Raw genomic sequence first — 27227 nt, 5'->3', positions numbered from 1 at the left:
AGGCAGAAGGGTTAGCACTTCAGCACCAGATGTTCCAGATATGGGGAGCAGCCATAGGTCTGATTTCCTCAACTGAGCATCACTGTGAAACAGAAGCCACCGCCTCTTCCTTGTCCCAAAGTCCCCATCCAATCCATGCTATGTAGTGTGATAGTACAGATCTATCACCAATGTACATAGTGTATATAGTTACTGTATCTAGACTGTGCTTACAGCGATTGGCTGAGAACTAAGCCACACCTATTGTCTGGGCCTTAAAGGCTTGTGTCCCTAGCCAGGTCGGATCATTCCGGACTGGTCGGCCACCTGTGAAGAGCTCCTGTCTTTTGCTAATAAAAGCCTTGGTTTGGATCAACAAGTCTTTGGTTCTTTCGACGAGCTCTACAATTTTATTAGCAAAAAGAATTTTTTTGAAAGGGATGGAGCGTTTAACTCGGCCAGAAAAACTTGATATCGACCCACAGTCAGCTACAGCCTTCAAAGCCTTTAAGTTCTGGCTGCTGAACTTTGAAAACTTCCTGAGATTCATTGAGGTGGAGGAGGATAACCAGCATCTAACAGCATTGCTGTCTATGGTGTCCTTGAGAGTCTACGAGAACATCCAGGATGAGACCACTTACACCGCAGCCATAAAGGTACTGAAGAACTGTATAATCAACTGGTGAACAGAGTTCATGCCCGGCTCCTGCTTGCTTCGAGGAAGCAACAGCCCGGCGAGTGCACCAGGGCATATTTACAAGTATTAAAGGCATTGGGCAAGGACTGTAACTGTGTGGACAAAACTGCTGCCGAGATCACAAATGATCTCGTCCGGGATGCCTATGTGGCCGGGCTCCGATCGAACGAAGTGAGGCTGCGCTTGCTCGAGCAAGGGGTAGAAAAACTAGAGGACGTGGCCCGGATTGCAATCACAATGGAGGATGCAGCCTTAAAGTCCACCGAGCTCTCTAGGGACTGGACCCCTCGTTCTGATGTGAGTAGAGTGCCCTTCTACCCTACCACCCCCCGAGATACTGACGGCCTGTCGGCTGCTGCTACCCTGCCCCGTGCGAACCCAAAATGTTATTTCTACGGGAGGGACAAGCACAGCAGGTCCCAGTGCCCAGCAAGAAAAGCCAGGTGCCAGAAGTGCCTTAAAAAGGGCCACTTTGCTGCAGTCTGTAGGTCTAAAATGGCCACCAGCAAACACAGTGCCTCGTGTGAAGCCCAATCGCCACTATCCCATTCAAACTCTTCTTCCCCAGAGCTCTCGTCCAATGAGAGCGAGGGCTCCCCTGCACGTCAACGCCTGACGTCACGGAGATGCCGAACCCGGAAGGGGCAGCCCACCCTCGCAACCATAGTGTTGGCCTGCCTCTCGCCCCCGTGCGGAACACTCGACGCTACCGCCGCTGCTGCCGCCGCCACAGACACAGCCCTTTAAGGCCCAGACAATAGGCGTGGCTTAGCTCTCAGCCAATCGCTGTAAGCACAGTCTAGATACAGTAACTATATACACTATGTACATTGGTGATAGATCTGTACTATCACATGTAGGGAGAAATATTTGGGGTCCAGTGAGCTGGGAACCTTAATAACTACTCTGTTTTGAAAGGTGAAGCTTCTATAGAGCTGTCCAAGAGAAGCATTCTTTCAGCAATTGATTATATGACAATCTGTACACAGCATGAAAATCATTTTATGCATCTTCCTCCACACTTGTGAGCTGGAGTTAGAGGAAAGTAAGAAAGAGGAGCAGTTGTAGCCTGGTCTACCATTAATAGATGTTCATTGATCTGATTTTGTCAACACCTTTCTGCCAGTCCCAAATAACCCTTCAATCCCCTATCATCCAACACTGAAAGCGCGCCATTCTGGAATGTTTTCAATAACTCAGCATCTGAGATAGAGAATTTGTAGATTCACAATGCTGGGAGAAGGAATAATTCTTCTCTGTCTTAAATGGCAATTGGGTGTGACCATTAGCGCCCTCACCAATATTGCATCAAGCTTGACATTGCTCACTGATATGCATGTTAATCTCAGGTGCTAATGTTTCAACCAAAAACCTGAAAAACCAATGTTGTTGTTTCCAGAATGGAGTGTCAGTCGAAGTTATGTTTTCCAGTGTCTTAAATTAAATTTTAAAAAATTTAGACGACAGACCATTTTGGCCCACAAGTCCATGCTGCCAATTAACCCACACCCCAGTACATTTTGAATGGTGGGAGGAAACTGGAGCCCCCAGGGAAAACCGATGCAGATACAGGGAGTAAGTACAAACTCCTTACAGACAGCGCGGGATTTGAGCCCCTGTCCCGGTCACTGGCACTGTAAAGGCATTGCGCTAACTGCTACGCCAACCGTGCTGCCGATTCGGGAATCAGTAGAAATGGATATTTTTCATTGTAATTATTACAATCCCTCTCGAGACCATCACCAAAAATATTAAGAGGAATTGAACTGAAATCTAAATAAAAACCTGGAAGATAAAATGCCTTTAAAATCTCTTAGTAAACTCTGGATGTAGCTCAGTGAGGCCCCCATGTGTTTAAATATGAATATTGAACTTGACATTTTGCAGAGTATAACCATAGATAAATCACTACTCACTTATTCATGGCTAAAAATGCACCTGCAAAGTAAAAGTATAATTTGGCAGTTTCTAAATGGGACCAGGCTGAATTTCTCACCCATCTGATGCATGTATGAGTTCAGTTGACAAGAAACAATTAGCACCAAGGATTGTATCTAATGATAGCTCGTATTCCTGACACAAAATGCTTTGCCCACTGTTGTGCATGGCACACGTAGCCCTGAACTGAAGAACATAAATAAATTGAAATAAACTCGTGTGTTACTCATCATATCCCATGATAGAGAATTCACAGTAGTTCAGCTGGTGATGATTGTGTGTCATTAGTCTGGGGGCTGTGCTCATTAGGATCAATTACAAATTGTGAAGTTCTCTCTGGAGGGATGAAGCAGTCTGCGTGAGCTCTGGGGTTAATTGGCCCTTTTACACTGCCACTGAACGTGGGTTGAACCAGGTAATTTAGTGGGTTATCTGCCAGTGTGAATGTGGGCAGGGCAGGTAAAAATACATGGTAGGGGGTTGTATCAGAGCCTGGTTGAGCTAACTCAGATTTGACTCAACTGCAATGTGAATGGGCAACCCGCTCAACCAGGTAACATTAGAGACATCAGTGCCTGCGTGTGTGCGTCATTCTGGTAGTTTTATTATCAGTGCAGTTATATTTCACAGGGTGACCAGTGGAACTGTCAAAGAGCGGCTGGCAGGGATGTCAGTGCACGGCTGGTGGAGTTGTCACAGGGTGGCCAGTGGAACTGTCCCAGAGCGGCTGGCAGGGATGTCAGTGGACGGCTGGTGGAGTTGTCACAGGGTGGCCAGTGGAACTGTCCCAGAGCGGCTGGCAGGGATGTCAGTGCACGGCTGGGGGAGTTGTCACAGGGTGGCCAGTGGAACTGTCCCAGAGCGGCTGGCAGGGATGTCAGTGCATGGTTGGTGGCGTTGTCACAGGGTGGCCAGTGGAACTGTCCCAGAATGGTTGGCAGGGCTGTCAGTGCACGGCTGGTAGAGTTGTCACAGGGTGGCCAGTGGAGCTGTCAGCGTGTACCTGTGCTTTAAATCATCTCATGATTACGTATAATACCTAATACAATGTAATGCTATTTAAATAGTTGTTATACTCTATTGTTTAAGGAAGAATCACAAGAAAAAATAGTCTGTACATGTTCAGTACATGGTTGCAATAACTAATAAAGGATCATAACAATGGTTGCCCTGAAGGACTTGGCTAAAATAAGTGCAAATACCAAAGTTCTGCCAAGGGACTATAGACTGGCTGGGAAGGCCAATGAGATGTTATAAATTATCTGGACGGTTCCAGAAAAGGTTGCTCTTCTTTACCCAGTATGATCACAGAACAAGCATTAGTGCTCAGCCCAATATCCTCTCAGCTCCCAAGTTTGAACAGTCTGAAGCCCACTGCAATAGATTTTCCCACGGATTTTTATACACTGTGAGCGCATGTCTTATTAAATTTTGCGTGTTTTTTCCCATGGTCTTTTATGTGCTTTATGCCTGCTACGATTTCACTGCCCTGCAAATATGTAATGCATTTCTCAGCGTGTCACCACTGGAGATGGGGCCACCCTTAGATCCAGAATATCCACATGAACCAGGGAATTCATGGTCCACTGTGAACTGCTCATCCGATACTGCAACATGGATCATTTACTCACCTATTTAGTGGGTTGCCAGTGTTTAGTTAAGAAGCTTTGAATAATGGTTTTAGATAACATGCACATTTACCTTAGCAGTTACAGTGATTAAATTTCTGTGCTAAAATATCTGACAGCAATTTTTTTAACAGGTCTCTGTCTTAACTAACACAACTGAAATGTCAGATTGCCGTCCTTGTCTCAAATCCCCATTTCCAGTGTGTTTTCTGGAAGTCCACGGGTTCAGGGGCACTTGGACTCCTGAATGACTTCTGCATTCCACTCTGCTCTTAATCCTAAATCATTGCTGATCCTCTAGATATCATACATAACCAAAGTTTCAGAAAGAAGAGTAACTATATTGGACCTTTCTAGAAGGTGATCTTAAGGTATACAATACAATACTCCATGTGGCGGAGAACCTATAGCTTTGTCCCAGTTTGGGCCACACAGGTAAAATTGGGATTGGATCCCAATCACATAATTAAGATCAAACTTTTTTTTTCCTTTCTTTTTGCCATCCCACAAACTTTCAGCTGATGAGTTGATTCCTATTTGGTACAGCAGGCTCTGGTGGTTTTCTGACAAGCAAATACCTAACACAATTTTAACTGCCCATTCATTTCATTCTTTCTGGGCACTTTGAATTGATATTGATATTGTAAAATTCATTGCAGCTTTTTGGAACTCTCCGTTCTGGGTTTTAACTGAATTTCTGCCAAACTCTCTGTAAAGCATGCTTGTTAGTGCTGGATACAGTTTCAAGAAGTATCTGCGATGCATGTTTTCCATTAAGTTATTTATTATTGGTGCATACTATCAATAAAATCATGTTTCTTCATAGTTTTCTTCGATTAAATATGAAAATCCTGATGTATATGGATTCCTACAAAACCTCTTTCCTTTTCAGAAGCATAAATTTTCCCCAAATAATTTGATAGCTCTTTGAATTGAGAGGTATAGTGAGTTTTTTTTTCATTTTTGGCATAGAAATTGGTTAATGTTATGTCTTCAGGAGTAGAATGAACTACCCTTCATGACTTCATGCTAATATAGTGTTTCAGAAGGTGTTGGTAAGGCTATGTTAGAAACTGAAGTTTGCAGTTTGGCTGCAATTTTGCTCAATGCAGCAACATCCCCAAATATTAATTAGATCCCTCAATCAGTGACCCTCCCACCACCTTAAATAGTTGCCCCTGCACAATCAACGTAGCATGGGTGTAGTGTGTAAAAATGACAGCAGCTTGCCTAAATTCCGTCATCTTGATCCAAAAGGGACAGCCAGTGCAAGGGAGCACTGACATGTACAAGTTCACTTCCAACCTACTTACATGGATTCTTCATTGTAATTGGCCTGAAACTCCCAACCAGAAGAACATTTCATTACATCAGACCGCAATGATTTAAAATGCAGCCCAGCATGGCCTCATAAAGGCTAGGAAATGGTCAAGCTTTCCCAGTGGCACCCATATCCCAAAAATGAATTTTTAAAAATTGGCACATGCAGAGTCTTTGTTTCCTGAATGCCATCCAAACTGAAATGTGCATGCCATCTTCAGGATTCCTTTGAATGCAGATTCTATTCAAGGCTGTAAATGTCCATGCTAAGATCTAATTTCTATCAAAACAGTTAAAACCAAATAAATTCATCCCATAACCATTCCCAAGCAAACAGCTTGACAATAATATCCACAAGATTTTCCATAAGATACTTAAGAGTGCCAAGAGGGCCAAGAGTAATGCCCAGGTTTTGTATGGGTGTTGCTGCTTGAATGCTTTGCACACTGTACAGTGCCAGTGGTTTAAATCTACTTAGTTGGGTATCTACTGGTGTAATGATGTAGCTCGGTTGGATCTATCACAGCAAACATCTTTGAGTTTTTGTCAGATGATGCAAGTGAATTTTCTCCAAGAACATTCTGACATTTTCATATCCCATGCTGAAACACTTCGACCTCTGCATTTATCCAAGCTCTGGTCTCTGATGCACCGTTCAGCTTTCCATTGGCAACTATACCTTCAGTTGCTCAACTCTTAAATTCCATCCACAAATATGTTTCTCCACTCCCTTTTGTATTAAAGATTGATTAGAATTTAACTAAGCATTTATCCATCTGTTCTAATAGCTTCTCCTGTGGTTTAGTGTTAGCTTTAATTGTTTTAAATTTAGAGATACAGCATGGTAACTGGCCCTTCCAGCCCACAAGCCTGAGCCGCACAAATACACCCATGTGACCAACGCTGTACATCTTTGGAATGTGGAGGAGACTGAAGCACCTGAAGGAAATCCACGCAGACACGGGGAGAATGTCCAAACTCCCTGCAGACAGTGCCAGATTTGAACCTGGGTCGCTGGCACTGGAATAGCTTTCTTATCTAACTGCAGTCATTGCAACCTTTGCTAGTTAAAGGATGCGGTAAAAAGGAAAAGCTGTCCAAATTTGTCAGTCATTAATTTGTAGGATCAACAATAAAAAAATCACATCATATTTAGCTGGAATATATTCCGAGCCACCTATTGGAAATGAAAGGGTGGTTAGCTAAATAGTAAGCACAAAGTTTGTAGCCCAGGGCAAAGATCATTGGAATGAGTATTTGTTCACTTTATGATGAGAAAAGGCAGTCATTGTCAGATTGCCATGAGAAAACTTTGTGATTGATCATATGTTACCATCAGACAGAGATGTAACTTTGGAACAGGCCCTTCAGCCCACTGAGACTGTATCAAACATCAAACGCCCACTTACAATGATCCCCTCACCTCCCCCAGATTCTGTCACTCATTTTCACACCAGGGGGAATTTACTTGCTAACTTGCATGTCTTTGGGATGTGTGAGGAAACCCGGAAGAACTCCGCATGGTCAGAGGGAGAACATGGAAACTTTACACAGATAGCACCAGAGGCCAGGATTGAATCAGGGTCACTGCAGGTATGAGGCAGTACCTGGTAGCTGCAACATAATGCCACCTCCAACTTCAGCAACAAATAATAGTTCGCCACATCCCAGAAATATCAGGATATGTCTTCTGAACTGGATGGCTTTTCTGAATGTTCTGTTTTCCTCATTAGGTGCCAACTGCACACAGTTATCCAGATATCTCTTTACATCTTCTGTGCATGAAAACCTGGTAAAAGTATTCAACAACTTCATGTTGTCACTACTCCTGTGGTGTACGCCTGTTTTCTTGCATTATGTTCCCCTTTGCTGTGCACCAGATATTCCAATATTTCCCAAGAGAGGGGAAAAACTCAAGTATTGTGTTGAAAATGCTTCAAATATTTCCCAAGAATCCACAGATCAGGAAAAACACTGAGCAGCTAATTTATGAAATTGTCCAGTGTAAATTAAGGTGAAGGACAGAAATAATCTTGTCTTCATAACAACTAATTTGCTTGAAAGGAATATATCAAAATCCTCTCTGTGCCTTAAATGTATCTGAATATCCCTTCCTATTGCTCACTGATTCCCTCCTATTTTCCACCCACTAAGTGGAAGATTCTCCTTCCCCACACCCAACCCCTCCCACCGTCAGGAAGAAGATTCACATGTGTGACGTCACACACCACCAGATTTAAGGACACTTTCTTTCCTGCCTTTCTCAGTCTCTTGAATCAACCCCAGAATAGAAAAGTTCTGTTGTCTGCAGCAGACCAATAGATTTCTTTCTGTAACCCTGCACTTTTGTACTTTTATACTCTGTTTACTTCTTTGTACTAAGTATGGGATGTCTAACTGGTCTGCTCGCAAAACAACCTCTATCAGTGTATTTTCAATACATGTGGCAATAAGATTGAACTTGAACATGAGACATCTCTCCACTATTGCAAGACCAGATGATGAAAATTAGTTGGAGATGAGATTTATGATTATTGAATTGATTTAAGGGAACTATTGGACTTTCCTGATTACCAAATTATAGATTTTCTTCAGGAAGAATTAGTAGCAGAATCACCAGGAATTGTCATATAATCATAAAGTTTCTGGAGGAGCATCTGTAAACAAATAGCTGGAATTCAAAAAATCGATTGTGACACTACTGGATTATGATAGAAAATCTAATTTTATTGAAGTTCCTCAGGGAGTGGTCTTATCTGAGCTAAGCCGAGTGTAATCACTTTTTTTTTTCTGGGTGATGAGTTCAGAATATGTGCAGGGTGAAAACGTAGCTGAGAATTATTGGTGTGGAAAGTATGTGGGGATCATTGGTATCAGCTCTGAGCCTTGTTGGTCAAAAGCCAAGGTGGATGCCAGCAGCTCAGCAGATTAAGGAGGTCAGCAAAGGATTTTAAACATGCTTAAATGGTTGAGGAAAAGATTAATTTTTGGATAATAGGGTGACATGGTTAGTGTAGTGGTTAGCGCAATACTGTTACAGCACCAGCAAGTGGGGTTCAAATCCACTGCTGTCTGGAAGAAGTTTGTGCGTTTTCCTTGTGTTTGTGTGGGTTTCCTCTGTGTGCTCTGGTTTCCTCCCACCGTTCAAAAATGTACCAGGGATCTAAGTCAAATGGATGTAATTGGGCGGCATGGACTCATGGGCTAAAATGGCCTGTTACCGTGCCATATGTCTAACTTTAAAATTTAAATTTAAAAAAAAGAGCATACAGGTGAAAGTCGGACCAAGATAAGAAACAGTTAAAATAAATGATCAGGGATCAAAAACAAACATGAGAACTGAAATGTTACACAACTATTAAAGCTACAGTAAAAGCCACATATGAATTGTGTATGTATTACTTCCCTCTCTTTTCTAACTCAAGAAAAATCCTTGACATCCTCATGGAACTAAGCCATCAACCCTGAGATTGGGAATACAGACCTGTACATAGTAATCCACTTAAAAACAGGCAAATCTGCAGATGCTGGATTTGAGTGCAATACACAAAAGTGCTGGAGAAACTCAGTAGGTCACACGACATCTATAGGAAGTCATTTTATTGTTACTTGGAGGGCCAACTTTGAATAGTACAGGTGAAGTCCCTTTCATCGGTCTACTTGTTTTCTTCCTCATTTTCCCCTCAGGGTTATTATCCGGAAATGCTGTGGGCTGGACAGATGTTAGCACCTATGGCAGCTGTCTGCCTTCTCAGCATCATCCAACCACTGTCACAGATTAAACCATGAGGTGTGGCAGCTAGAAAAAGGAAATTGAGTAAGGGGATGAGCGAGGAAGCTGTAAAAATGACAGGTGGGCCAGGTGTAAGAGATGAAGAAGACCGAGAAAGAAAGGTCAAATAAGTGAGAGATGAAGGAGAGGGAGGTGAGGGAGAGAACATATAAAAAGAAGAGAAAAAATGAAAAGTGAAGGGGGGGGGGGGGCGCAGTGGAATTTAAACCCATGTGACAAAACTGAAAGATCAATGTGCAGAAAATTCTGCAAACACTTCACTGATCAGGCCAGGTGTGGAAAGAGAAACAGTTAAAATTTCAGGCAGAAAACCTTTCATCAGAAGTATGTGTTAACCAGTTTTCCCATGTGATTTCATACATAACCGTTTACAGCACGGAAACAGGCCATGTCGACCCTTCAAGTCCGTACCGGTTCACTGAAACAACTCCACTAGCTCCTCCGCAAACTCCTGAGGAAGTAGAGGCTTTCTTCATGATGCCATTGGTGTGTTGGTTCCAGGAAAGATCTTCCAAGATAGTGACTCCCAAGAACTTACATTTGCTCATCCTCTATTGATGACAATAAAACAATCAAGCCATTAACATCTTTGTCTAGCACTGATGAAAGCTTTTAATTGATGTTAGAACTGAAATTTTAATGACGCAAGTGGATTATTTTTTGCTCAATCTTTTCACAAAGGCATTAACTAATTCTTGTTAACCACAGCTGCATTAAAATCCACTGTACAAAGAAACTATGACTTTGCAAGAGTAACAAAGAAAATAGGATGACATGAGCTTCAATAATTAGCCCAGCCTGGTCTGTGGTGTGAGGTGATGAAGGGGTCAGTGATGGGACTGTATATAGACTTTAAACCCTTTCACAACGCCAAGTACATGTGGGTTGAACTGGGTAATTTTGTGGGTCCATTCCCAGTAACTGGGTGATGGGAAATGTTCCATCCAGGGCGAGTTAAGATTCACAAAACTCTGACTCCTGCTGGGGGTAAGTATCAGATCCCACCCGAGTTAACTCGTTAATTACTCTATGGCGGTGTGAATGGTCTACTTGAATTACCGCGTACCATTAGTGACGTTAGTGCCTGTGTGCTTGCATCAGTCTGGTAGTATTATAAGTAATCTTGAGATGATTTAAAGCACAGGTACACACTGACAGCTCCACTGACTGCACAGTTATATTTCACAGGGCGGCCGGTGGAGCTGTCAGCACGCGGCTGGTAGGGCTGTCAGCATTTAGCTGTGCTTTAAATCAACTGAAAATTACTTATAATATCTAATACAATGTAATGCTATGTAAATAGTTGTTATACTTTAATGTTTAGGGAATAATGACAAGCTGATCTGTGGGTTTGTCCAAACTTTGAACAGTCTGAAGCCCACTGCAGTAGATCTTCCCACGGTCATTTATACATTGAGCGCATATATGCTTTATTCCCACTGCAATTTCACTGCCCTGTGAGTACGTAATACGTCACTGTGACATCACCACTAAAGGTGAGACCCCCTTAAAATCCCGGGTTCCCGATAAACCAGGTATATCATGGGGCAGTGGGAAAGGTTCCCTGGGGGCACCATGCCCGGTAAATTATCTGCTTCCAAGGAGGGTTGGCATAGTAAAAGGGGCTCTGCAGTACAAGTGCCACTTGGAATGCTTCTTTTTCTCTTAATTCCCTGATATAATGAGAACCTGGACACTTCTAACCAGTAGAAAGGAATTGCCCTCCCTGCCTTTAGCCCCACCTCTTTTTGCCTAATTGTTGCCTGAACCCTCTCAATTCCTGACAACTGCAAGCTTCCACCAAGATTCCTTTATACCCAATTTACTCACTGTCAACACTCAGTCCATGTCTATAACCTGGCTAGAACGTGAGAGGATGCATTGGACGTTGGTTTATTAATTAATTTTAAAGCTGGCACTGCCAATAGGAAGTACAGTGCTTCCTCAGTACCACACTAAAATATAATCAATTTGATTAAGTCTACAATCTATTTTATATGTGCAGTAATAATGGCATGGACCTTGGCATTATACTTCATTATTCATTAACTGGTCGTCATATACTAGAAGGCGTGTGCCGTTGTGCATATGTTTGGAGTATATATGAAAGGACACTAATTCTCTTAGTGAAAATTGTCTTGTCCAATATGGAGTTAAATAATTGGTCTCTGCCAATTCTCAAATACAGAAAAGATAGATCAGATGGAGTAAATGAAGACGAGGGATAAAATAACATTTTGTTAAGTATTGTTCATCGTCTTTGCCCTTCTATTCAAATACAACCATGCTCCATGGTGAGATTGAATTAGATTAAGAGCTTTCCTCCAGTAATATTAATATCCCTCAGCTTTGGAGAAAATCCAAGCATTTGAAAAATAACCGGTGTTAATTAAATCTAAATCAGGGCTCATATTGTGTAGCAGCTGACTATAAGTGAGCAGGGATCTTAGAAACCCCTTGGCTGTCTCCTCTGTTTTCTGGATGTGGGATTCTGTATAAATGATTCACTTGATAAATCACATCTGCGGGGACCACTCTTTTAATGAGGAGCAAAATTTGTCCTCCGTTAAATCTACTACTTTAGGAGATTTGGAACATCCATGGATCCCGTGATGATAGCCAAGTTTTCTTTGTGGAAACTAGCAGATGTAAGCCTTTTTATTAAAAATAAAGAGCACATTCATCAATTCCCCCAAAACCAACATCCCACTCTTTTTTTTCCTATATTTAGTGCAGCAGTTTTGGTAGATTCACATATGTACTCGCTGATAGTGATCTGACAGCAGTGTTTTTGCACAACTATGCCCTTGGGATAGGGTTTCACTTGCTGACCTGGGAGAGAATGTTAGAAATGCTCTAATTAGCAATGCCATTATTCACTCAGTTCCTCAGCAGAAAACTGTGGAAACTCTGTAAAGGATAAACGACATGCAAAGGAGCTGTTAGAGTGTGAAAAAGACCAGATGGAGTTCATTGGGTTAGGCCAGTTTTGTGGTAGTTCCAAATTTTGATTGATATTTTAAATTTATTTTAGTGAGATAACCTGTAGAGAATTTAAAAGAACAGGACTGTTCCATTACATAAAATGTGATGAGCTGTTCTACTACTGAGATTTTTCTTGACAGCTACTTATTTATTTACTATATATCAAAACAAAATATTCAATGGGAAGATTTCTAGTAACGTGATGGGCATTAGGTTCACAACAATTCTTGCCCTCACATTGATAAGGATCAGTAATGAATTATGTGCTATCATATAAAACAAGAATGTCCTTGACCTCTTTCATGGTGACCTCTTGGCATATTTCTGGTTGTGTGCCATCAATGCTCTAGAATGGATTGATCCATAGCATAAATTTGACTTCTGTGACTACCATGCTTCACACAATGATCTGCAAAATTTTCTTTGCTCAACTGCAGAACTGTGATTTAGTTCTCATTTAGTAAACGAGCCTGCAGCTGACGTGGACTTTTTACCCCCTCCATAAATCTTCGTCCGCGAAGCCAAGCCAAAGAAAAAAAAAAAGAAAGAAAAAGTAAAGTCTTCAGGCCAATCAGTTAATTGTTGTTTAATCAGGGAAGTTTACAAACAGTTTGTAATTTTGCATTCGATTTCAGAAGTATGTACCATTAACTCTAATCCTTCTCTGTTTTCTGGAAGTGTACTTGTAAAGACAAAATATAATAGTAATTGAATTAAATGAAAAGGGACAACAAACATATATGATAGATATAAATTTCCAGAGTAATCCTAGTGTAAAGAAATAGTGCAGATTATTCTTTTATGCTGTTGGAATAGTCTATGATTAATGAATTAAGGGGAGGTATTGGAAATAAACTATTCTTAACCCTAGAGGTGTTTGTCTTCAGGCTTATGTAACATCTGCCCGAAGGTAGCAGTAGGTGCTTTTAAACTGCCGTGTAAAATGGGGTTAACCGAGCACTTTGAAAGGGTCTGACACGGTTATTAACGTGAGAGATCAACCGGGTCCCTGCCCTACCTCGGAGGTAGTCAGGGAACCCAGTAATACTCACCTAGGTCGTGTCCTCCTGCGGCTTGAAACTGAAAATGGCCGACCCTGTTGTTCCAGTGGCATCAGTGCTTGCACACTGGCATCACAGGGAAACCCCTGGTGAAGTGTCTGTGACAATCAGGAGGGGAGAGAGAGGTTGCTGCCGCAGGGCAGCGGGAGGTGCTGGGAGCACCTTTCACCCATTTAACACACCTGGGTTCCAAGAGGGCTACCCAGTTGTTCTGGCTCCAGATGTGACATATCATTTCCAGTTATTTGGCCATCAATGGTGGTGACATGAACAAATTTGTATATTGAGTTGGAGCTGAACTTGGCTATGCAGCCATCGGTGCCCCAATGGACAGGAGGTTGGTGCTTGTGATGGACAGCTGAATCTGCCAACTTCCTGCAACCTTCTGTCCTTCTGAAATTAAATTAAATTAAAATGTTTAAATTTAGACATACAGCATGTTAACAGGCCATTTCGGCCCATGAGTCTGCGTTGCCCAGTTTACTCCAAATTAACCTACACCCCCAATACATTTTGAACGGTGGGAGAAATCCGGAGCCCTGGGGAAAACTGACGCAGACACAGGGAGAAAGTATAAGCTCCTTACAGTGTGGGATACGAACCCTGGCAATATAAATGTGTTGCACTAACCATGCCACCCTATTTCTGAGCCTTTGTGTTTTCAAACTGGACTGTGAAGCAAGAAGTCAGAATACTTTTCACAGTTCACCCATAGAATTTACGATGACATGCTGAAATTCCTCAAAATCCATTGAAAGTCGAAACATTGGTGTGCATTCTTCATGGTTGCCTTGATATGCTGGCCCCAATAGAGGTCTTCAGAAATGTGGACATGCAGTAGCATGAAAATACCAAACCTCTCTACTGCCATCCTGCTGATGAAAACAGATTAATTGCCCTTTGGGAGGTAGAAGGGTCCACATTTTTGTGCTAGATGTTCCACATGAGGGGGACTGCCATGGAACAGAGTTGCCATGTTCAAAACATCATGGAGTTAGCTATGAAGCAGAAACTACCCCATCTTTCTTTGCCTGAAGATACCATCTGGTCCATGTGATGTAGAGTTCCCATAAACCGTTGTTTTTAAAGAGGTGTTTCATTTTTTCATCCGGGCACACTGCAGCAACAGTGAACTGGTGGTGCAGGGATTGAATGATGATAGGATCAATCATTTGAGATTTTTGTTTAGAGATATAAAAATTTTAGTTATACAGCATGGTAACAGGCCACTTCAGCCCATGAGTCTGTGCCTCCCAATTAATCTATACCCCTTGGGAGAAAACTGGAGCCCATGAGGAAAACCCATGCGACATGGGGTGAGCATACAGACAGCATGGAATTTGAACACCGGTTCCAGTTACTGGTGCTATAAAGGCATTGCGCCAACTGCTACGTCAACCTTGCCACCCAATGGTTTTGAATTTCTTCTGTGTTGTAAGAGCTTTACTTGTTCAGCGATTTCTGAACGTATTCCACAAAATCTCTAACATCGTCGACTGATTCAGTGTGGGTGGAAGTCAGAGGGAGTAGTCTACAGGCCCCCAAATAGCCTTAAAGCACTGAGAAGCAAATAAGTAGGTAGATTTTGGAATGGTGCAAAAAAGATGGAGCAGAATTTTTCAGGTGTGTCCAAGAAATATGACGACAAGCTGACTGGAGGTGAGGCCATACGGGATCTAGTACTGGATAATGAACCTGGTTAGGTACAGACCTCTCGGCTGGGGAATATTTCAGTAACAGTGGCCACAACTCCCTGAGGGGAGTAGACAAAATGGCCAAGTGTTTAACTGGGGAAAGGCTAATTATGATGGGATTAGGCAGGAAGTGCAGAGAATAAATTGAGAACAGATATTCTCGGGGAAAAGTAGAGAAGTAATGTAGAGGGTGTTTAGGGGCCACTTCATGGAGTTCTGGATACATTTATCCCACTGAGATGGAAAGAGTGATGGCAGGATAGTGAGACAGTTAGTTAAGAGGAAGAAGGAAGCATGTACAGTATAAGGTTTAGAGAGCAAAAATTAGATAAGTTCATGAGAAATATATGATAGCTATAAATGATTTAGGAGAGTTAGAAGGGGGCAGAGCGGGCCTTGGCAAGTAGGATTAAGGAAAACCTTAATATGTTCTATGTATATGTGAAGAACAGAGGATAAGTAGAGTGAAGGTAGGACTACTTAAGGATAAAGGAGGGAATATGTGCCTGGAGGAAGAGGAGGTCCTAAATGAATACTTTTCTTCAGTGTTCACCCGAGAGAAAACCCTTAGTTGAGGTGGTGTCAGCATAGAACAGGCCTATGTGCTGGAGCATATTGAGGTTAAGAAAGAGGAAGCGCTGGATCTTCTTAAAAACATTTGGATTGATAAGTCCCCAAGACCAGATGAGATGACCTCAGATTACTACAGGAAGAGATTGCTGGGGCATTGGCAATGATCTTTGCATCTTCCCTGGCCACAGGGGAGGTGCTGGAGAATGGCAAGTGTAGTCCTCTTGTTTAAAAAAAAAGGTAATAGGGAGAATTGTGGGAATTATAGATGAGCAAGTCTAATCTCAGTAGCGGGCAAACTATTGGAGAGGATTCTTAAGGATAGGATTTACAAGCAGTTAGAGAAGCATATTTTTCTCAGGGAAAGTCAGCATAGCTTTGTGAGGGGCAGGTCATGCCTCACAGCCTAATTGAGTATTTTTAAGGAAGCGACAAAAGAAATTGATGAAGGTATGGTGGTAGATGTAGTGTATATGGATTTTAGTAAGGCATTTGACAAGGTCCCCCATGGTCAACTCATTCAGAAAATCATGAGGCATGGGGTCCATGGAACCTTGGATGTGTTGATTCATAATTGGCTTGCCTGCAGAAAACAAAGGGTAGTAGTGGACAGAATGTATTCTGCCTGGAGGTTAGTGGCTAGTGGAGTTCCTCATGGATTTGTTTTGGGATAGAAAGAAATAGAAGAATGCGCCAATAAGTTTGTGGATGATCCGAAGGTTGGAGGTGCTGTGGATGATGTTGAAGGTTATTGTAGGTTACAACATGATATAGACAGGATGCAGAGTTGGGTGGAGAAGTGTCAGATGGAGTTCAATCTGGATAAGTGTGAAGTGATGTAATTTGGAAGGTCAAATTTGAAGTTAATGGCAGGATTCTTAACAATGTAAAAGAACAGGGGGACGTTGGGATCCAAATCCATAGATCTCAAAAGGTTGATATGATAGTTAAGAAGGCTTATGGTATGTCGGCCTCTATTACTCGGGTGAGTGAGTTCAAGAGTCCTAAAGAAATGTTGCAGCTCTATAAAACTCTAGTTAGACCACACTTAGAATATTGTGTTCAGTTCTGATCACCTCATTACAGGAAAGATGTGGACAATATGGAGAGGGTGTGGAGAAAATTTAGCAGGATGAGGCAAGATTAACAAAGCTAGAGGTTTTCTCTTTGGAGTGAGGAAGGATGAGAGGTGACTGAATAGAGGTCTACAAGATTATGAAAGACACACATCAGATGAACAGTGAGCCCCTTTTTCCTGAGGCAACAGTAGCAAATAGCAGAGGACATCTGAATAAGATGAGGGGATGAGAGATTTGGAGAAATGTCAAGGGTAAGTTTTTCCACATGGAGTGTAGTGCGTGTCTGGAATGCATTGCCAGGGGTGCTGGTGGAGGCTGGTATAATAGGGACATTTATAGGAATCTTAGACAGCCACATGGATTCAAGAAAATAGAGGGTTATGGTTTAGATTTTTGAGTAAGTTTATACAAGTCAGCCCAACATCATTGGCCGAAGGGCCTGTACTGTGTGGTAATGTTCTATATTCTATTTCTGGTGTAAATGTTGGAAAGGCTATTGTGTTTCAAGCATCAAATCATCAGGGGGGAATTAAGAATGCAGAAATTCTTATTTCCTTGTACCCATGGTGTTTGTAATGTGCTGCACATGGACATGACTGCTTCATAATCTCAGAGATTGTGAATGGAGCTGAGAACCTTGGTTGATAAATCAGATGAAGTTAGGCCAAAGACATTGCCTGAATAGATGTTTCTGCAAGATCTGGCATGGACTCAGTTCACTGGAAGACATCTATGATTGGATGTTTTCCTGCTAAAATGGTAGGGTTGTGATAACCAGAGCCGTTTTCCTGGTATAATCCCGAAGAGGAAGAAACAGTAAGAATTTTGCTTCTGATTCCACAGTTACTGTTTGAAACACCTACACCTACTGATCCAAAACGGATAACCTCTGCTTCTACTGTGAATATGAGTGAATTTCACAGGATTGAAAATCAAAAGCACAAAATACTCAGCAGGTCAGGCCACATCTGTCGGGAGAGAAATGGAGAGTAGGTTTTGACAAAACAACAAGGTTCCAATGTGAAATATTGACTGTTTCTCATACCATAGGTTTGGTCTGTCCTCTGGAGTGCTTCCTGTATTTTCTGCTTTTGATACGGGATTGGCTGTTACCTTCTCAGTTAATTTACAAGATTTTTTTATTTTTATTTCCAGCCCTCTCTACAAAGGCAAAAATGTAACATTGATGGCTGTTAACTCACAACTCCAAGGACATGGGGCCATTCATGACCTTCAACATTATCTGTTTGAAGGTGCTATGTCTTCCCTTTGAATGCATGAGTTTCTGCTTGGTGTCCTGTCTTCCACATTCCAAAGACATACTTGAAGGTTAATTGGCCAATGTTTTTGGAGTAGCCTTTATGTGTACAAGAGGCAGAAGAACCAAAGGGAGTGGATGGATAAGTGAGAAGGAATAAGATTCTGGGAGATTAGGACTAATGGAGCTCCTTCACTGGGAGCTGGCATGCATCTGGTAGCTGAAGTGAGTAACTCCCTCTTGCAGGTTGTTCACTGCTTACAAATGAATCAAATCTCCTCTTCTATATGATAAGATCTTGGTTGATTTGATTATAACCTCTGTCCTGCATTCCTGTCCATCTGTAGTTCGGAGAGTTTTCCTGCAATTGTTTTGTGTTTAAGTATATATTAAATTCTCTTTTGAAAGTTACTTCCAATGCACTTTTAGCCAGGATGTTTCAAATGATTATTTTAAAAAACCCTCTTTTTGTGGAAAGAAGATGGTCTTCATCACCACAGTTGCTCTGTTAAATTGTCTTTAAAGTTTTCACTCTTGTTCCTAACCTTCCTAGTGTGAAAACAGTTTCCTGTCATGATAATCCTTCATGATATGAATACCATTGCTATTTAACTCTGATCTTCTCAGTTCGAATGAGAACAATAGTAATGTCGTTGAAGTCTCGCATCTTTGACAGCACACTTGCAAGTTCCCTCTATGTCCTCTCCAAGATCTAATAATCCTTTCTAAATTGTGTATCCAAAATTGGGTACAATTGTGTGAGTTTATTTCATGACATTAATGGACTATGAAAGGCACTTTGACAAGTTCCTACAGCACAGGCTCCTTCTGTTTCAACTTGCCAAGTGTTATATATCCTGAAGGAAATGTTTTCCTCAGAGCAAGAAGAGATAATCTGGTAAAATATGCACATGCAATATTTGAGATCTTTTTGAGTGCAGATTGGCTGCTCTGTTTATTTACACCTTCAATTGGATTGCCATGTTCTCATTCTGGAGACAAGACCAAAATTTTCTGGCCTCCATGCTGAACCTAAAGCAATGATGCTGATGATGTTCGCTCTATCTATCTATCTATCTATCTATCTATCTAGCTATCTAGCTATCTAGCTATCTATCTAGCTAGCTAGCTAGCTATCTATTTATTTTTTATTTATGAAATGTAATTTATAGCAATATTTGCACTGTACAATGAATTTGTGACATGTTAATGACAATAAATTCTGCTTCTGATGCCAGCGAAGTTATAAAATGGCTCTTTGAACTAAGCATGGGTTGTGAGATTGGTGTAATAGTGTAACAGTGCTTTTAGCCCATGTTCTAGCTCCTTCACAATATACAGTGGCAAGAAGGCAAATTTAATGATGAACTGACTTTGTGAAAGGGATCGTGATTTTTCTTGGCATAAAAGGGTTTACGTTGGCAACCAAGAGCACAATGATCTGCTTCCATTTGCTGCTCTGAATGAGTTATCATGGGATAACTCAACATATTACAGGTTTTGCATATTGCCATAAAAATATTTGCAAGTGAAGAAACATGTTACATTTTTGAACACTTCTCAAATGTTTTTGGAGTAGCCTTTAACCCTAGTGTCTTGACAAGACAGTGGCATTCATTGTTTGCTGATTCTGATCATAGTTGACATTCCCAAATCCAAAGCTTGATCTCTGCTAAAAGTTGCATAATTGAAGAAATAAATCAAATAAATCATATTCAAAGAAGAACAGAAATGGTTTGGTTTGGTAGTTTATTAAATTGTTGTGGTACAAATTCATTTGGGTTCCTTGCTCCATCTGTCACAATCTTTGACCCTCCAAATTGTAGTTGTGGCCTCCCTGGCTCTCCTTCGGTGAAGACTCCATCTTTGAGCTGAGACCACAGTCGATGTTGAGTTCATGATTATACAAGGGAAAAATACTGAAGTGGTTTCTCATTGCCTTCTTCAGTTGCAGTGTTCATACTGGATGGGTGACCCTGGCCATTGATCAGCAGATTGATCTGCCCAACATTTTTAGTTTCACAGCCATAAATCCCAATTTGTAGAATTTGCCTGTAAAAACATCCACCATCTGCAAATTCTAGCTTTTTGTGACCCTGATTGGGAGACTAAACAGGTACTAAACCTTGCCCAAGGGTGACTTGTAGTCTATCGGACGAAAGAAGCACCTTACACCTCCTTTTGCTGAACAATTGCACAGCACTGATACCATGATACAAATTAGGAATCATGTTTTCATGACACTATATTTTATTGTCTCAGGACATCATGGAGTCGTAAAAGGATAAACATAGTATTTTGCTTCCTTTCTTTATTCCAGCCCCTCAATCATTCTGAGAAATTCTACACGATCAGAGCTGCCATCATTCAGATGTGGTTCTCTCATTGGAATTAAAATAACCAGTGTGCTGAGAAAGAAAATGGGAATGATCTTCCATGTCCTGATCAACATAAAAATTACACTTCAAAAGAACCTCTTTGTGTGAAAAATGTTTTGGAATGTGTTAGGGTGTTGCAAGGAACAGAGTAAATACAAAATATTTTTCTCTGTCAAGTGGGCTCATATTGGTGAGTATATCAAAAGCAACATTGCATTTGTTGTGGCTTTGATCCTTCGATGAGATCCCATGATCGCCTTTCAGATTTCTGGGCTTTGCTCAATGGAATTATGTGTCAATTTAAACACCACAAGGGTCTCATGGAGAGCACCTGTTGTCATTGTAAATGAATAGGGAATATCATAGGGTAAGACTGGATTTGGAGATGAGTGAGTCACTACTAATTTTGACATTCAGAGATATAGCAGATAATATAGGAGAGCCACTGTGTTGGCCTTTATTTGGACACTTCCTGGAAAAAATACAAAGATGTTATAGATATGGTACTAGCAGAGATGGAATGGGAACTCACTGTGGATTAGTACAAATGGTACAAGGAGGAGTCACTGCATGGTTTACATTAACTATGCATTTAAGTTGGGGAGATAGGACCGCTGTTAATATGTGCCTTAGGATCTCCTCAATTCTGGAGTCTCTTCTGGGGGGTGGCAGACTTAGCATAGCGGTTAGTGCAACATGGTTACAGTGTCAGCTATTGGGACAAGGGTTCTAATCCTGTGCTGTCTGTAAGGAGTTTGTACATTCTCCCCATGTCTGCGTGGGTTTTCCCTGGGATCACCAGTTTCCTCGCACCGCTCAAAATATAGGTCAATCAGGTGTGATTGGGCAGTACAGGCTCGTGAGCCAAAGTGCCCTGTTACCGTGCTGTATGTCTAAATTTAACTAGATTTCAGTCTCCATATTTCCACTAAATTTGAAAAAAATGTCTGCTTATGTTTATAAATGGAACAGCTCTAATATTTTAATACGATCAATTGATTAAAGTCATTGATTTTTTAAAAGGCTGGATAGTGTCATTAGAATAGGACAGAAGTAGCAATCTATACCTGGATCAGTGGCCTTGAAATTCTAAACCTATCTCAGCACCTGTATTCGCAAAGGAGAAGCTCATTTTAGTAAAGCGGACAATAAATGGGCTTTAATTTTGTAAAAGCTGAATATTTCATGGGCATTCTTCAGGAAGGGGCTGCACTGTCCTTGCTTGGTGTGCCTTATACATCCCTCATTTCAACACTGTTAACTCTTTGCTGTTATTAGAAGATGCCTTGTAAGCCATCATCGCTGGCCAGATGTGGGTAGGAGAATGGATGCTTTTTTTTTGCCAATGACAGATTTGATTCAGGAATAAATCCAGAAAGAATTTGAGGCATATTAGGCAATAAAAAAGGAAAAATGTGAATAGCAATGGTCTCTTGGGGACTGAGCAAAGGGCAAGCAGCCAGGAAGTGATAATTAGGAGTAAATTCTGCCAATTAACCTCATCTCTCCAAGCCTTTGCTGTTAAAATTCACCATTTTCTTTGGAAGAGGTCATACTTTACTTCACTTAAAAGGGAATGTTCGTGCCTTGATTTAGACACTGCCATTCCCTATATAGCCTTAGATTTAGGGTAGTGTTCTTTTACACTGCAGCATGCTCCAACATAATGTTTCTCAAGAGGCTTTACTTGAAAACCAAGGCAGTTGTGCATTCCAATGTGCTTTTGGAACATTTTCTCTGGTTTTAAAATGAGCTTTTCTGTACAAAACAACACTCTTAAGATCTGTAGTGTCTTGTGTAAGTAAGGGATGTGCTGCCAACATGTAAGGGTGCTCACTGTGCAAAGGAGTACAGAACAGGTTGTACCTTTCAGAATATCTCTGTGATTATGCTCTTTTGTTAGAGCTCCTTCAAACAGCAGAATCTTTTGGAATGGTATGAGAATAGAAAATTGGAGTAAGTGAACAATGAAATGATAAAGTTAGTATTTGGGTGGCATTTAAGCTGGGGGAAAGTGATGGACATATGAGAGAAAATAGTCGATAGAGAATTGTGGGGCAATGGGGCAGACAGGAACAGTCTAAGAGCTGCCAGAGACTCACTGCGTTGAACAGCCTCTTTTTGTGCTGCGAGACATCAGTGTGTCTTTTTACAAAGTAAGCTGGCGTTCCAGGAGCAAAAGAGGCGGGACATGTAACACAACAGTGTCGGCGTCTAGTGTCACATAAAACATGCTGTATTTGACAGCATGTTAGACCCACTTTTTTTTCCAAAAAAATGGCTCAAAAATCTTCTCCCAGTCCTATATGTAAAGTTGAAATGAAGATGAGAATGGTGAGTAACGCTGACAGTGGCTCATTGTGTGGCTCACTAGCATCACCGCTATCTATCGTTAGGGGCTGTTGATCCCTGCCCTGGTCATTGTTGTGTTGAGAAAGTGTCAGGTTTGAGAGAGACAAGTCTGGGCACAAGATGCAATCAACCTTTACTTTTATTAACAATTAATAGAAGAGCGTGGGAAAATCGTAACGGGAATAAAACGCGCACAATATATAAAAGAGCATGGGAAAATCTACTGCAATTATTGAACTATAGTAGTAGATTTCAAACTTTTTCTTTCCACTCACATACCACCTTGAGTAATCCTTATTGCCACAGGTGCTCTGTGATTAGTAAGGGATTGCTTAAGATGGTATGTGAGTGGGAAGGGAAGGTTGAGAACCACTGCTCTAGACCCAATTGTTACTGAAATATTTTGCTTGAGAAAAATTGTCATTGGCCAATTTCTTTTGCTGTTATGAAACCATGCACCTAATGAGTCAATTAGGTATGATTAAGACAGTGGTTCTCAAAAATTTTCTTTCCACCCACACCTTACTAATCACCGCTATCTATTGATAGGGGCTAGTAGTGGGCTGTTGGCAGGGGGAGCTGGGCAGTGGGATTCAGACTGTTCAAACTGAGGACACACCCACAGACCAGCTTGCTCACAGCATAAGGTGACTAGAGACACTTGGGGATAGCTGAGAGTGGGGCAGTGGGATCAGTGTGGGGGATGGTCTTTTATCACAATGCCATTTCCTAACACTAATCTTCTCTCCATTATATCTGAAGGTCTGTCAGTGACTGTCTTGAATACATTTGGTAACTGAGCAATCACATCTTCCTTCTGTACTGTTCCAGACTCAGTACCCTTTGATGCACATTTATCCTATTCATGAATGATCAAGCCCGAATTTGAAAGACCAACAGTCACCCCACAGCTGTCCTGTCAAAACCATGAATGATGTACATGAATTAAATAATATCTTATTCTCCTCCCAGCAACATATCAGGGCTTCAACCACCTAACGAAACGGTGAGTCTCGTAGAGGATGCATCACTATTTCACCACCAATTCATTTAATCTCCAATTCCAGCCATTTCATCTGCAGCTCATTTCCGACCTGCATTTATAGGAGGATGCATAGACGTCCAAGATGGGCTAAAACCTCAACTGCCTGCCAGTCAGACATTCACTAGTGAACTACTTATTATCAGCCAGATAGTCTCTGCCTTTTATCTTTGCTGTATAATTGCGGGCTGCTTGAAGAGAGTGAGACAGTGGTATTATTATTAAAATGATTTTTCCTGTTGTCCTACTTGCATGTTTTGTCCAGGTTTTAAATGTTTACCCATAAATACATTAAAAAATATGCTACCCAAACATATCCTAACCTAAGTTGGCCCCGAAATGCCAGATTGCCCTTTTACACAGACAGCATTCTGGAGTTGTTACTACCTTTGCTGCTAGAGAAAAGGTGGGACTGGAATGACACAGCAGGTGGAGCATAAAAAATCCGCAAATATCCTGGAACGAAGTGGCTGTGTAAAAGTGTCTATTGACAACTCTTTAGAGTGCAACTAGAAAGTTTGCAGATGCTGTGATTGTAGTAAATACACAAAATTGCTGGAGAAACTCAGCAGGCCCCGCAGCATCCATAGCAGGCAAAGATACAGTATTTAATCAATGTTTTGGGCCTTTGTCAAGGGCTCAGGCCTGAACCTTTAGCCCTTTTCACACTTGCAAATGGTCCCAGGAATTAATCGTCCTAAAAAGGGTCTAGCGCAGAATGAAAATCATCTCAACACTGGTGTGAAATAACTTCATCTAACACCGGGGAATGACGGCCTCACCCCTCGTGCACTCCCTGACATCTACAGATGCCAGCATTGCAATCAGGCAAGTGTAGAATAGGCAATTGCATTCTAGGACAAAAATGACCCAAGTTTTTGCTAAGTGCAGGAATGTGAAGGAAGAGAAGATTAAAATGAAAGTATAAATTTTGCCGTGGGAAAGTCACCGTGGGAGGGAGAGAGAGAGAGAGAGGAAATAAATAGCAATAGCGGATAATTTTTCAACAGTGTGGGAAAGTTGGTAGCGCTATAGTGCACAATTTATAAAGACCATGGGAAAAAGCGATGGTGGACCTGACTTCCCACAATGTATTATGGCAGAGAAATCCCTCCGTGAGTTCTCCATGCATGGATCCATACATACAGCCCTTTCTCTGCCTCATGGCATTCTGGGAGGCCCCAACCATTTCAACTCCCCAACCAGTCCTATGCAAATGTATCTGTCCTTGGTAATCTTGAGGAACACCATGTCATATTCCTCCTGGACTTTCTTGAAATTGATTTTTTTTCCATTTATAAGTAACCTCCACCCTATCTGGTCCCACTGTTTTCACCTCTTCTTTACCTATGTTTGTATTTAGCTTTATTTATCCTTTCTCACCAATTTATCCTTTTCCACCCACCAATTTCCTAGTGGTCTCTACACCTCACCAGACTGTACCTCTCATGCCTTCTGTCCTATGCCCTATTACACCTGGGCCCCATCCCTCAGCTTCTTACTCCCTTAATAAATGTAATTTCACCTTTTAAAAATCTTAGTCTGGATAAAGGGTCCCAACTCAAAACCTTGACCCACCCATGGATGCTGTCTGGCCAACTTGGGTTAGGATATGTTTGGGTAGCATATTTTTTAATGTATTTATGGGTAAACATTTAAAACCTGGACAAAACATGCAAGTAGGACAACAGGAAAAATCATTTTAAATAATAATACCACAAATTTGCTGAGTTCCTCCAGCAATTCTTTGCTGCAGCCAGGGGTGCAATGCTAATTTTTTGCGAGCTCACCAAAAACAGCGACAAGGAGGTGCCCGAGCAGCCCCCTGAGGTGCCAGAGCTGCCCCCTGAGGTGCTGGAGTGACACTCCGGTGAGCTGTGGCAGCACTGCACTTCCTGGCTGCAGCTTTTGTGTTTTTTTATAGTTCTCATTGGTGTCTGTGGAAGTTTACAACACATAACATGGCTCCTTCGTTACTTTCAGTCCATTCAAGATATTCTGAAGTGATAATAGGGACTATTTAAATCTAATTTTTCCATCTGGGTGACATTTTGCCTTTGTGTTCTGGTGCACTCGGCAATTTCTTCCCAGAGGCTTCTTTTTATACAATGCCTGGTGCTAATGTATTGAATGGCATTTTCCTCAGTTATCCATGTTCTGCCTGTTTGTGTTTATATTGCAAATTGACTTGGGCATTGTGAGAACGTCAAACTAATTCCACTCATTGTCGATCTTAAACCTGATTGCTGTTTGTGGGGGGTACATTGCAATCTAACAAAGGAAAAGTCCATCCATTTTATTTCCATTGTCACAAATTACGTGATTTCATCAGACACATCATTTATATTTTGTTGTACTGTGACTTGACTCAGAGTGTATAGCCTTTATACAGGCAGTGACTTTCTGCATTCCATTAGGGTTACATTGACACTAAAGCTGGATACAATCACCAGTAACATTAAATAAGCTTTTGTTTCTATTTCAACCAGGATGTAGTTGAACAACAAATTGGAATCTGGGCCATCCTGACAAATTTTCTCCAAGGAGAAGTTTGTTGTTGGTGCCACCAGAAATATTGAACCCTGATAACACAAGAGGAACATTGAAGTATCAGCTGTAGGTCAGCAGTGGCTCTCTTGCCTCTGGAAGATAGTTTCATGCATCACTTCAAAGACTCAAGGTCAACACTTAGGTTGATACAATCAGGAATTGTATTGTCCAGGCACTTTCTTTCTGACTGCATGTTCAAATTGAGGTCCCAACTGCCCACTCAAGGAGATGTAAAAAGTCCTACAGCACTATTTCAAAAAGGAAAGAGGGAGTTTGCCTCAATGATCTTTCATCATGATCTGGCCATTATTATATTGGCATTTATGGTCTTTTAATGTGTTCTTATTGGATGCTATGTTTCCTCTGTTATAACTGCAGCAACATGTCAGAAGTGACTGAGGTAACTGTGATAAACTGAGCCACAATGCAGCTTTAGTCTTTCTGTTTCGTGTCTTCCATCAAAAAAACACAGAATGAATTTGTCCTTTTTTTTTAATACAGGTGTATTTTATCTTTGATTTTCAAAGACTCCTATAAATCCAATTAAACAACACATTATTTTTCAACAATAGTGCATATCATACAGAGTCTATTTTAACCCCTACCCCTCTTCCCTCCCTCCTGTACCCTAATCACGTCCTAAAGGAAGAGCTACACATTAGGAGGACTTGCAGTCTGATTAGAAGCCAATATTAATCTGACTTCAAAAAATAAAGCCTCCTCAATTCCTCATCCTTGTAAACTACTGCCCCATTTCCCATCCTAGTTTCCTTTTCAAAGTTCCTTCAAAAGTGATTTCACCTCCTATTTCATCCTTCCTGCAACTCCATGTATAAACCTCTCCAATCTGGTTTCTGCCATATCCAGTTTAAACCATTTGGTTGCCACCTCTGTAAATTGAAA

General features: G+C 41.4%; 1 protein-coding gene across 28 annotated transcripts in view; it reads left to right on the top strand.

Annotated features, from left to right (window-relative positions):
* LOC138738811 (rho GTPase-activating protein 6-like) overlaps positions 1-27227 on the top strand; it is a 564699-nt gene that overhangs the window by 195706 nt on the left and 341766 nt on the right. For 10 of the 28 annotated variants that reach the window (XM_069889781.1, XM_069889771.1, XM_069889770.1 and 7 more), the window contains one exon: positions 20323-20570. The exons of 17 other annotated variants lie outside the window; for them this stretch is intronic. In XM_069889781.1, coding sequence (XP_069745882.1) covers positions 20492-20570 — 79 coding nt within the window. In that variant the 5' untranslated portion in view covers positions 20323-20491. Of the gene's footprint in view, positions 1-17899; positions 18228-20322; positions 20571-27227 lie in introns of all 28 variants that reach the window. One more of the 28 variants, XM_069889774.1, reaches the window with a different exon arrangement.

This window comes from Narcine bancroftii, chromosome 7 (genome assembly GCF_036971445.1).
Source record: "Narcine bancroftii isolate sNarBan1 chromosome 7, sNarBan1.hap1, whole genome shotgun sequence".
Classification (NCBI taxonomy): domain Eukaryota; kingdom Metazoa; phylum Chordata; class Chondrichthyes; order Torpediniformes; family Narcinidae; genus Narcine; species Narcine bancroftii.
Note: the sequence above shows the minus strand (reverse complement) of the source record. Positions and strands in the feature narration are given on the sequence as shown.